Source organism: Macrobrachium nipponense, chromosome 6 (assembly GCF_015104395.2).
Source record: "Macrobrachium nipponense isolate FS-2020 chromosome 6, ASM1510439v2, whole genome shotgun sequence".
NCBI classification, from domain to species: domain Eukaryota; kingdom Metazoa; phylum Arthropoda; class Malacostraca; order Decapoda; family Palaemonidae; genus Macrobrachium; species Macrobrachium nipponense.
The window spans coordinates 120,232,494-120,245,281 of NC_061108.1; the positions used below are offsets into that span (position 1 = coordinate 120,232,494).

The 12,788-nt window shown below is 37.8% G+C and overlaps 2 protein-coding genes across 2 annotated transcripts in view; both read left to right on the forward strand.

The window, feature by feature from the left end:
* Nucleotides 1–2,189, forward strand: part of LOC135216619 (uncharacterized protein DDB_G0271670-like) — a 94,500-nt gene extending 92,311 nt beyond the window's left edge. Inside the window, exon 11 of the mRNA XM_064252001.1 lies at nucleotides 2,080–2,189. Coding sequence (XP_064108071.1) covers nucleotides 2,080–2,189 — 110 coding nt within the window. The remainder of the gene's footprint in view (nucleotides 1–2,079) is intronic.
* Nucleotides 1–12,788, forward strand: part of LOC135216074 (uncharacterized) — a 307,218-nt gene that overhangs the window by 115,205 nt on the left and 179,225 nt on the right. The window contains exon 2 of the mRNA XM_064251074.1: nucleotides 2,080–6,516. Within this exon, the coding sequence (XP_064107144.1) occupies nucleotides 2,640–6,516 (3,877 nt within the window). The 5' untranslated portion in view covers nucleotides 2,080–2,639. The remainder of the gene's footprint in view (nucleotides 1–2,079; nucleotides 6,517–12,788) is intronic.

The following is a 12,788-nucleotide window of genomic DNA, read 5'->3' on the forward strand; positions in this document are numbered from 1 at the left end:
CCGTTACGCAGATTTCTAAATCAATTACATAGGTTCCACGTGTGTTTAAATCCACGGATAAGCCTCTTAAATTCTCTCCAGGGGCACTTTCGGTGTTCACTGTGCATGTCTGGAGGCAGTTCTCCTTTCTACAAATATCTTAATTTCTTAATATCGTAGGTATATAATAAATTGGTAGCAAGGGAATATGAAATAAAGCATAAAAAGTAAGTTTGACGAGTGAGAAAATAGAGAAACAATCGTATACAGACAGATAGGAAACAATACCAGAATATTGCTTGAATACGATTTGTGGAGTGACTTTGACACCGACTTACAAGTTATTCCTGGTAATCTCACAGCCATAGATAATCAACTTCACAGCCGAGGGAAGGCAATCGTATACAAAATAAATAGCCATTTTCTAGAGGAAAAGGCGAATGGAGGGCCTCTGTTATCCCATAAAAAAGCTCTCGCTCGGACATCTGTAAGATTTAGAAGAGAGAGATCGAGAACAGTGCCGAATAGGAAGGAGATTAAAGTACCTGGGAATGAAAAGCCCCTATAATCTTATAATTAAAGCCTCGGGGTTTGTCTCAAAGACATTCAAAGGTCTATCACACACTGGTCAGTAGTTGTTTTTATAAAATTGGCACCAGGGCAGATCTTCAAACGCCACGCCAGAGAGCTCTCGTCACGATGGCAAACTATAGTAAAGACGAAAGTGCTTGGATTTCTGCCTATCATTTTCCTGTGGTATTCGTTATTCTATATATATATATATATATATATATATATAATATAATATTATATATTTTTATATATATATATATTATATATATATATATATATCCTTATATAATATTTATCTATATATTTATTTTATAAATATTTACAGACACACAACCATTTAGATATATAGTATATTATATATATATATATATATATATATATATATATATACATATATATATATATATATATATATATATATATACATACTATATATATCGTATATATATGAATATGTGTTGTGTGTATCTTATATACATTTCTACGTATGCAGGCACTTTCTTATTCACATTCACTATGTTCATATCTGAAGCATGCATAATTTCACTGTGAATAACTTGAGCGTACAGTTATTCAAGACGTGTGAGTCATTAGTATCTCGTAGGTGTTTGTACGTGTTTATGCATCCGTGTTTGTGCGCTTCAGATACGTCCTTGTATGTATATATGACATGTGAATTCCTGTTATTTTTTTATTCATTTTTTTTGCCGCATTTGAGCATGGTTGGTTTATACCCCAAAAATTTCCCAGAAGAATATTATTATTATTTTTTTTCTATCACTATCATCCTATCCGACTGGGTGCTTTTTATAATGTGGGGTTCCGGGTTGCATCCTGCCTCCTTAGGAGCTCATCGCTTTTCTTACTATTACTATTATTATTATTATTATTATTATTATTATTATTATTATTATTATTATATTATTATTATTTATGAGAATCTCACAATAGCATGAGTCATTAAAATGGTGAAGGAATCCACATTGGTATACATGTAAATATATATTAGATGTGTATATATATATATATATATATATATATATATATATATATTATATATATATATATATCTTTACATTTTATCTATATCTCTAATATAGATTTACACTTACAAAGTTGTGGATTTCTTTATTATTATTATTATTATTATTATTATTATTATTATTATTATTATTATTATTATTATTATTATTATTGAGGATCTTTTTAAATTTCCTTAAGAATTTGTATCAACCTTCCCCAGAATGTAATACCTGGGCGTGGAATTAAAAGACCAGTTAAACTGACTGTCTGCAGTTAAATGGAGATACATAGGAATAGAATGATAAATAGATTAGTAAATAAATAAAAAATAGAGATATAAATAAAATAAAAAGATAACTCAATCAATAAATACTGATATCGGAACTTCAATGCGGGAACGAAGCTAGCTTTGATAAATTAATAGGCAGATGTATTTATAAAGAGATGAAATAGAAAATTGAGAAAATTCGGAGTTTAATCTCTCTCTTTCTCCCTTCTTTCCAGAGATGCAGATGGAAGAGGACGCATCGAAAGTTGATGCGATGAGTCTCTGCAACGACCCGAAATATTGCAAGATGCAATTGCACCCGCAGGAAATGAGACGCTGTGCTTAAACTGGGCTGGGCTTCGATGCTGTGGAGAACTAAATTACTTTGAAAGGGTTCTTCTGTGACTTCGAGGTGAAATTTGTATGTTTCAATAATCATTAGTAATTGAAATATGATGTATTTAAAATGATCAGTGAAATTATTTTGTGACTCGATGTTATAAGAGTAGATGAAAAGCATTATGAGACTATTTGGAATACTATTTGGATAGTATTCCAAGTCTCGAGATATTAAAAGCAATGACATTACAGTATAGTGACTCATAGACGGCTATTTAATGTCACTTGTTTTGCAACATGAACTAAGAGACCACTTGAACCATAAAACCCTTCGTGAATATCGAAATGAATGACTATTGGCATGATACGATTGGTTTGGAAATTCAGCAGACATTCATTTGAGACTTGAAAGATAATCAGTTTTGCAAGAAACTTCTATTAATGAAATCCTTGGAAAATGAGAGATCGAACCTTTGACAGTTGTACCTACGATGTTGAGGGTGGAGGAGGGGGAGGAGGAGGAGATGGGGGAGGACGAGGAGGAGGAGGCAGCGGAGTGGAAGCCACAGGTTTTTCAGGTGGCGGAGGAGGAGGGGGGGCGGGAGGAGGAGGAGGAGGCAACAACAGCAGCAGCACCAGCGTCGAACTCCAGCAGCCTTCGGAAGAAGAAGAGCAGCTCAGTGTTCTCCCAGACTCGAGAGAGTTTGGGTGTGTGCCGTTGTGCTCGGCCACCTGCGCCCGTCCCAGGAATTGTTGCTCTTCTCTCGAGAGCCAAAAGAGGACAGGGTGTTTGCATAACGGTTTCCTCAGTCGAGGATGCGATGGTGAGGAAGACCGTGGGGATAGTGACGAAGTGCCTACCCTCAGAGATAGTGATCAAGCAGTGCAACGTGTGATAAAAGTAAGCGATGGGGAAATTCAGTTGCAAGTGATTGGGAGTGAATTGTCGTGTGTCAGAGAAGAAAAGCCGCAAAAGAGGAAAAAGAAATTCATTATTATACTTAAGGGTCTTCTTAATAAGTCTAACAAAAGTGACAGAAAGAAACAGCAGAGTGAAAATTCCGCCGACAATCGCGAAAATTGCAGCAACAGAAGCGCGGAATCGAAAGCCGAGGGCGACAGGAAATCTAACTGCCTTGAGAAAAATAAGAGTGAATCAAACCTGACCAAAATCAAAGAGTGTTGTTTATCCAAGGATAACGCAAACAGCTACAAGTCGGAAAACAACATATCGTTAGGGAAGTGCAAAGGCTGCGACAGCAACCGTAAGTGCCTCGCCTCGTCCAACAATAGCATTTCGAGCAATAACTACTACAGGAGCCAAATCAACGCCGCCTGCAACAGGAGGAAATTTACCGGTACGACAGTCGGTACTCAGGAACGATTAACGTTACTCTATTACGCCGCTCTAACGGGCAGCGCCTACAAAGAAAACGGAGAAAAGGGACCCATATGTCAAGATTTGGTGGGAGGAGTCAGCAGGACCGAAAAAGAAACAGAAGAAGAAGAACGAGTCCCACAGCCCGCCGAGTCTCGGCCCCCACGTGACGTCATTCCTGAGGACAGTTTGAAAGAGGACGGTGAGGACGCCGCCGCCGACGTTCATTCTGTCTCTCAAGAAGATTCGTCTTCTAGCTGTTTGTCTACTGGATCAAGTGAAGAGTCTGTAGGGGGTCAGGAAGAAGAGTGGCTTGAGAAGGATTTTGTAGAACCTGAGACTGCCCTGTGTTCAGAGTCACTCGAACTCCTCGAGGATTCTGACAGAAGTGTGTCATGTTTACCTGAGTCAGAGAATCAGATCCGGTGTGATCCGACAAACAGTGATTACGACAGTGACTTAGACCCAGAGGACAGTTGTGTTAAAGAATGTGACTCATTGCCAGACAGTGTTCAAGAAAGAACAAGAGGCTCTTCATTTAGTGCTGGTGACAGTGGCAGTAGCAGTAACGGGAATGATATTTGTGAAAATGTCTGTGTAGGTGAAAATATTAATGCAAACGGCATATTAGTCTGTGATACTAAAGACAGAAGTGTTTCTGAGCCCATTCTCAATAGTTGTAATGAAACATTTAGCCCTAGTTTTAATGTTACAAGATTAGAAAGCAAAAGTGTCTGCTTAGAGAACAGATGCAGCCTAGGTGGGCGTGAAATTAGTGCGGATGAAATAGATCCTTGGGCGAAAGGTGTGAGCTGTGATTTCTCTTCAGAATCTGATGAGAGTGACAGCAGCAGTGACAGTAGTGTTGATATTCCTCCAGTTGATGATTATATATATGACCTACAGTTTGACCCATATTTTTACCAAGGAAGCCTATCCCTCGAGGATGTGCCGGATGACCAGCCTATAGATTACCCATGCCCTTATGATTCAGAGGGACGACTGATCAGAAATCAAGTTCCAGAGTACAATACACATTTTTCTTACATTGATAATCACAGTTACAATCCAATTTCTAATTTGGGAGATATCTATAGGACACAAAGTCAGCCAGAGGATATAAGTCGCAGGATATACGAAAATACCCCCTTAGATGGAAATGCCCCTCTTCATGTGTTCTTAAGCCAACCCATCCCAAACCAGGTCCCTTACAGCTTTCCTGCACGAAACTGCCAGCTTAAACCTCGGAAGAGAGGTGAATTCAGTTCTCTCTGCAGTTTTGGTGGTTCACAACTTTACACTATAACAGAAGAGGCTGAATGGGACCCTCTAGAAGAAGATATATACTCCAGGAGGCAGTATTCAGATGGTGAATTTTACACGAGAAGAAATTACTCAGAATCTGATATTTACCTGGGTTATGACGATGGCTATTGTGGTGAACCATATTATATGAATCCAGACTTATATTATGGTGACACAGATACTGAAAGTGATAGCGACAAAACTATTCACAGTGAGTCAAGTCACTGTGATTCTACAGAAACACTTGACAGAGATGAGTACTCTGAAGATCTAGATAACCAAACTCTGCATGAATGTATTGAAGCTGAAACACATAACAGCCTAAACAACTCTGATGACGAACGCTCCACTAAAAGTAGTCCAATTGATGCAACTTGTGTAGAACAGCTGAGTGACTGTAATAGTATAAGCTCTTGCCAAGAAGAGGCAATAGAGTCTGCTTCAGAGGCTGATACGAATGTCATAGAGATATGCCATGAGGACTATGCAATAAGTGAAAAAGAAGAAGGGTTGTCATACCATGAGGGAGATGCTGAGGGTGCCTGTCATAGCGAATATCCTGATGAGTTCTTCCTTTTTTGCTCTGAAGCCGAGATCACTGATATGGAAGTAATGGATACAGTGGAGGTTCTTCCATACAATGGGAGTAAAGATTTTAACTATTTCAAGGTGGAAGATAAGAGGTCCAATAACAGCAGCCCCATTGATCAAGATTTCTTAATGGACAATTATAATTACAGTTCAAAGAACAGCATTGGTAAAAACCGCTATTGGGACCACTGCAAGGACAGCCTTGAGAAGATGTCGTCGACTCCAATATATCAAAATATACCAATAAATAGCAGGTTATCTAAATCTAATCCAAATTTGGCTGCATTATCTGAAGATAGTGCGCCAGCAAAGCCAATCTATCAGAATGTTCCAGTGCCTTCTAAACGATATCATGTACCTTCAAGAGGACAATCATTCACAACTGATTTAATAGGTTCTAATAGTGATGATGATTTGGACTATGTTAGTCATAATAAGGACCGGTATAATTCATCATTTACCTCGAATGGAAGAAGCAGGGCTAAGCAGGTTTCTCGTAGGTCAGACACCCACGAACCAAATTCGAAACCCTTAAGCAAAGATGACAATGATGTACAAATGACCCTACATAAGTGGTCCAGCAGTAACTGGAGAGATGGTGACCTGTCAACCATTGGCAGTACGAGCACACCGTCGGGCATGAACCAAGGCTGGCAAGATCTGAGCGTTGCAGGTACAACCCCAGCCGAATTCAACGCCTATGCCTCCAACACAAGCCTAGACCACGATGCATTCTCGAAGACCTCCAAGATCTACAAGTGGAATGGGTCGTCCTCCGTCTCCGACTTGACCTCCCTGAGTCGGGAATTGTCCCCAACTTCCATGGGCGTTGCCAAGACGTCAGCCTCCACCTCGGACTTAAGGACCATAGGAGGTGGGGGAGGGGCTGGAGGAGGAGGCCACGACTCGTACAGTGACGACGAGAATTTCCAGGAGCTTTTAAGTGAGACGAGCTACGCCGCCTGGTCAGCCAAGGTCCACAATGACCTCGACGACCAGGACTTCGTTCTGCCGGTGAATATGAAGAACTCTTCCAACTTCTCCTTCGCGTCTCATGGGAGTGAGTACTCACTGGGATTTCTTTTTTTATTTCTTGTTTGTTTTCCTTTTCCAATCACAATGCAAGGTGAATGTTTCACAACCTCAAAGCCACATAAATTATAAGTGACATTATGAATCTATTCGATTCATCGCCTGTAAGGTCATAATTAGACCCAGTCCTGTTTTGCAGTAAACAAATTGCAGGGTTTTCAGTACGTGATATTAATAACAGGTTCGGGTAGCGTTCCCTTGTATTTTGACTCGCAATAAATATGTAAACTGTAATTTTGATTACCAATTAAGATACTTTTTCCATGCAACATGAATAATTTTTTTTAGCAACCTCGGACAGGAATGATTCCATGAAGGTTTTTTTTTTTTTTTATTTATTATATTGCAGCGTTATAGCAATCGAGCATTAGCGATAGTCTACTAGATGGGTTTTTATTCATTTAATCATGTAAAATAAGTGAACAGTTCTAGAAAATGTTGTAAGAAATATATAGCACACACACACACACACACACCACACCACACACACACATATATATATATATATATATATATATATGTGTGTGTGTGTGTGTGTGTGTGTGTATATATATATGTATATTTGTGTGTAAAGTGTGATAATTTACATCTTTCATATAAGATCAAGAATCCTTGAAAATATCTAGGGAAAATTATATGGTATTTGCATTATGTAAAGATCCATAATTTACTTTGCATTTACTGAGATAATTGATATATTATTGTGAATTATACAATTTTTTTTTTATCATATATCATTTTTTTTCTGTTCATCAGATCAAAGTATTTATCGGTCGATGGTAAGGGAAAAAAATAATTTTGTTTCATTTTTTTCTATTTTACTTTCTGCACCCCAATTATTGTTTTTTTTTTCTCTCCAAGATCACAGAGGCAGTACGTATCAATAACGCATTAATTAACGGCGCTTCCCTTGTTATTTGAAGGTCATAGATCAGTTATTTGTTTTATGCAGAGGATAAAAAGGTTCCGTGTTCAAAAGGCATCGCTCTACAGTTTTTTTTATTTCCTTAAGTGTTTGTCATGTTTGAAGTTGATGTTGGTATAAACAGTGATAGTAGGGAAAGTCCCTCTTTGTCATTATTGCATCATTTGGATTTTACTCTGCGTTATTAGTTTCAGTAGTGTTAGAAATAACATCAGTAATAGTTACAAGTGTAATTTTGTTATATTTTCTGTTTGCTATTCGTATTGTTGCTGTTGGCTGAGATGTTTTTTGTAATTATCTCTCTCTCTCTCTCTCTCTCTCTCTCTCTCTTCTCTCTCTCTCTCTCTCTCTCTCTCTTATATATATATATATATATATATATTATATATATATATATATATATATATATATATATATATATATATATATATATATATATATATAAACGCTCACCTCATGATGCACCTAAATTGCTTACCTGCATTGCCGTGTTCTCGTCGATCTGACGTAATTCAAACATTTTTACCTCTTGCAACGATAACGAACAACTGCAAGACAGATCCATGTGGGAGCCACGTATTTAGATCTCGTTAGTGTGGTCTTGCGTTTTTATTATTGTCATTTTCTTTTCAGTGAAGAATAATGAAGAGGAAAGATTGAAAAGATGGGGTATCGGTCAACTTTTGATACAATGTAATATTGGTTCTTCCCATTGTGTATCACTGTATCTTAAAGATAATATGATACGTATTATCTTATAAGCGCCATGCAATTCCAAATTTGCTTGCGTTGACAATAACGATAAGTATCCCGTAGTATTGCATAAACAATTGAGCAAGAAAGGCGAAGTGCATTTTCAAAACATCGAATAATGGCAATTTTTTTCTATCTTACAAAGCAACAGAGTTGTTTGTGGAATATATATATATATATATATATATATATATATATATATACATATATATATATATATATATATATATATATATATATATATATTAATATATATATATATATATAGAGAGAGAGAGAGAGAGAGAGAGAGAGAGAGAGAAGAGGGGAGGGGAGATCAGTCGTGATTGCCAGAGACGAAAAGAAAGTGCGGTCTGATGGTATGCAGGTGTCGCCGGGCAGATTTTACGCCATCCCAAACCTTCCCGCCTTTTGCCAGAAGACGCGGAGCCCCGAGAGCATTCTTCCTCTTCCTGCTTCCTCGCTAAAGGAAAGCGGGGCCTGTTTTTTTTTCTCTTTTTTTTCGATCAGCCGCCGTTGAGCATAAGGAAATATTATAGTGATTGTTCGAGTATAGTGTTGTTATTAAGCATCAGAAATAGTGCGGTAGTAGTAGCAGTTACACTGATAGTAATTATGACAATGCTTAACTTACCCGGGCCTGGATAAAAAGACTTAGGTATTCGTACAATTTGTAAGGTTTACAGTAGTTGTAGGAGCGAATAGTAGTAAGGGTTACTTGAAAGCATGAATACTTGAACCTCTGATTACCTCGCAGAGGCATCTACGGCATGTCAGATAAGGCTCCTCTGTACTTGGCCGTGTGCCTATCTACTGTTTACTCTGAATTTTTTTTTTCTCTTCTTTTTTCTTAGGGGCTTTGTCCTTGGTCGTGTAAATTCGTGTATAGTTAGGCTTAATGATAATAGTCGTAATGATGATGATTGTATACACGCCTAGGATGTGGTATTCTCTACCCTCTTATGTATCTCCTTTATCTCATTTTAAAACCCGGGTTTTTGAGAGGGAGAGTTCGTCAGTGTGCTTCCTATGATGACTAATCTTTCTCTGTCTATTTAGTTTATGCTGCATTATGCTACTAAAACTTGTCCGAACAACAAATCAACTTTATCAGAATGACCTCAGTAGACCATATATTCTTTGATGGAATCATTTTACAGCTATTTTCACATCCACTGTATTGATTGGAGAATGCCTGTGCGCTAAGTAATTAAGTAATGTAATTAGCAACAACAACACGATTCCCTATGATTCCCTATAGTTCTGTATTTGACTAGACAATGCATCACGTAATTGTATGCTTTCAAAAGTTACTTCAATTAATGGCATCAATTAGTACTGATTTCAGTGAAATTCCAAAGTCAACATAGCGCTTGACTCGGCGCCGGACACGGAAAGTTCTGCTCCTAATGTAAAGGGATTATTTACGAAAGTTATGTATGCTTTCCCTTGTGCATGTCTGGTTGGCTGGTTTGTCCTCGAAACACACGAAAACGTTTTTGATGTGTTTCGTTTGATTCCATCCATACAACCGAGTGTATTGGTTAGTGTCTGTTCGACCAATAGGTTTCGAAAAGTTATGGAAAAGTTATCGATGGAGTTCTGAGATTTTATTTTTTTTATTATTATTACTGAAGCTTGAGAGGAAAAAAATATTCATGGAATTATGAAAGTATTCAGATAACTTCGAAGAACGTTATATATAGATAGTAGTATAGAGTTCTCATCCTGTGAAAATGAACAATATTTAAATAGTTTCGCTATTGCTTTGCACGTATAGTCAGGACAGGTAGGTTAAATTGCTTTTCATTGCCTTGGTTGAGTTCCAGTGACAGGGAAAAGTGGAATTTTTCACACGCACGCTATAAATTTTACAATAAATAATATATAAATGTGGATGTCCTTCGCGTTTTACATGTAAAGGTCGTTTTTGCATAAGTGTAAATATTTATTTTATTTTCAGTGATGAAATTCACGTTAAGGACAGGATATTTTTTATCACTTGTGAAATACATGTATGTATGTATGTATATGTGTGCATGTATGTATGTATGTTTGTATGTATATCCACTGAAAAACATTTTCATTTCGGTATCTGACTTATTTCTAAAGAAAATTCTAAAGACACTTTACCAATGTTCTTAGGCGTTCTGAAAAATGTCAGAATTCACGAAATAAATATAAGAATATAGGCCACATTTGTCGATCCAAGCTCACCCCTCCTTCCCGTCTCCCTCCTTTCTCGTCTCCCCCTCTCTCTCCCCCAATCCATCTCTCCTCTCTCTCTCGTCTCCTCCCGATCGCTCTCTCCTCCTTCCTTCTTCCTCTCCCTCCTCTCTCTCTCTGAGGAAGTCATGAAGTATCTAATCTGATCGAGGCACTTGAGAGAGAGAGAGAGTGAAAGAGAGAGAAAAGAGAAACTAAGATAACTTTCCTGCAGTACAAATTGTCTGTCTCTGGCATGACTCCTCGTAGCCACTTGCCAGACTTTTACTACTTGTTTGCGCTGTTGTGTGATTAAGCCAGCATTATGCCTGCACGGACTCTTGCGCTCTTCTCAAAAGTTTGCGGGGTATGGCTTTGGGTATTCGAATGAATCGTATAGCAGTTTCTTGCTTGTTTGGCGAACCCTGTTATACGCGTGTTTGCTTGCTACTTGCCTTCAGAAGTTTGTGATGTTAGTTTGTTTGTTTGTGAGTGGGATTCCATTGATATTAACTTGAGAATAATTTAGGTCAGGGGCCAAGCAGTGGGACCCGTCAGGTCATTCAGCGCTGAAAATAATGTTGCATCAATTGTTAGGAGAGGTAAGATGGAAGAAAGGAAATATGAAAGGAGGTATAGTAAAAGGGAATGTAAGGCTTTGCAGCTAGGAGACGAAGGACGCTGCTAAGAACCTTAAGTAATGCTTACAGTGAACCACGTTGAGGTTTACTGATGGCATTACTAGTTCCTCGTTGGACGAGTGGTTTTCGTGCTCGGCTACCAATCCGGTGGGCCGAAGTTCGATCATCGGCTCGGCCAACGCGGAGGTAGAGGAATTTATTTCTGGTGATAGAAATTCCTGTCTCGATATAATGTGGTTCGGATCCGACAATAAGCTGTAGGTCTCGTTGCTAGGTGACCAATTGGTTCCTAGCCACGTAAAAATGTTTAATCCTTCGGGCCAGCCCTAGGAGAGCTGTTAATCAGCTCAGTGGTCTGGTAAAACTTAAGATATACTTAACTACCTCGGTACGTGGGATATTGAGCGAGAATTAAATTCTGTAATTTTCCTGCTGATTCGTGAACAGATTATAGTAGATTTTTTGCTCTTGATTTTTAATGATGACTTGCACAGACTTTTCAGAGAGAGTTGCATACGTCTCAAGGGCAAAATCCTCAGAAAGGCCAAGGCCAAAGTTTTGAATTTCATCACTGAAGCGGCGAAAGGTGAAAATAGTGAATTTTCTTGGAAAATTTTTGCAAAGAAAATGTGTTGCCAACCGAGGGATCAAAGGATTCGGTGTTGTTGTCATTTTTCGGCGAATTGTTAATGGAAGTTTCGTGAACTTGATGATACGTACCAGCTCTATCTATGTCTATAGATCTATATGTATGCTTGTGTATGTAATTATATATATATATATATATATATATATATATAGTATATATATATATATCTAATAAAAGGAGCCCATAAAAACACCAAAACAAATGTAGAGAGAAAAAGTACTATATTTCAAGAGACTGCTGTCTCTCTCTTCAGGTATATGAATGAGAAAAGTTTACAGAAAAGGTGTATTTATACCAAGAGATTCGTCCACAAGTAAGCCAATTTAGGTCACCCCCGCTGATAATCTTCCTTTAATCTTCTTAAGCGTTTGGTTGAATGAACACTGCGTCGACGATGTCTGATGTCCAATTCCCTTTGAGATGTTCATTACCTGCTTTCTCTTTTATTAAGGCCGATTGTTCCATCATTTGACTCTTGTACAGGCAGTTGCTGCTATAAATTACACGTGACATATTCCAGTTTATAACTACACCCGAATTTTTGCTTGTAGAATGATTCCCCGAATGAAAATACGTTTTATTGATGCACATAATTCAACTAACTTTATTATTTTGTCAAGTGCCAAAGGGAAATGATCTGAATAGGGGGATAATTTTTCCCTTAAAACTGAAGAACGTCCTGTACTGGTACTTTTGTGAATAGGGAGTCTACGTCAAGGCTTAAAAGTTTTAAGCCTTGACGTAGACTCCCTATTCACAAAAGTACCAGTACAGGACGTTCTTCAGTTTTTAAAGGGAAAATTATCCTCCTATTCAGATCATTTTCCTTTTGGCACTTGACAAAATAATAAAGTTAGTTGAATTATGTGCATCTAATAACGTATTTTCATTCGGGAATCATTCTACAAGCAAAAATTCGGGTGTAGTATGGGTAGTCCTTTAAGTCCTATTTTAGCCAATCTGTACATGGAAATACTTTGAAACTACAAGTAATAATGCAATAAAACCCAAAAACATGCTGTGGATGAGATACGTGGATGACATAACTAACATTTTGGGATATAAAT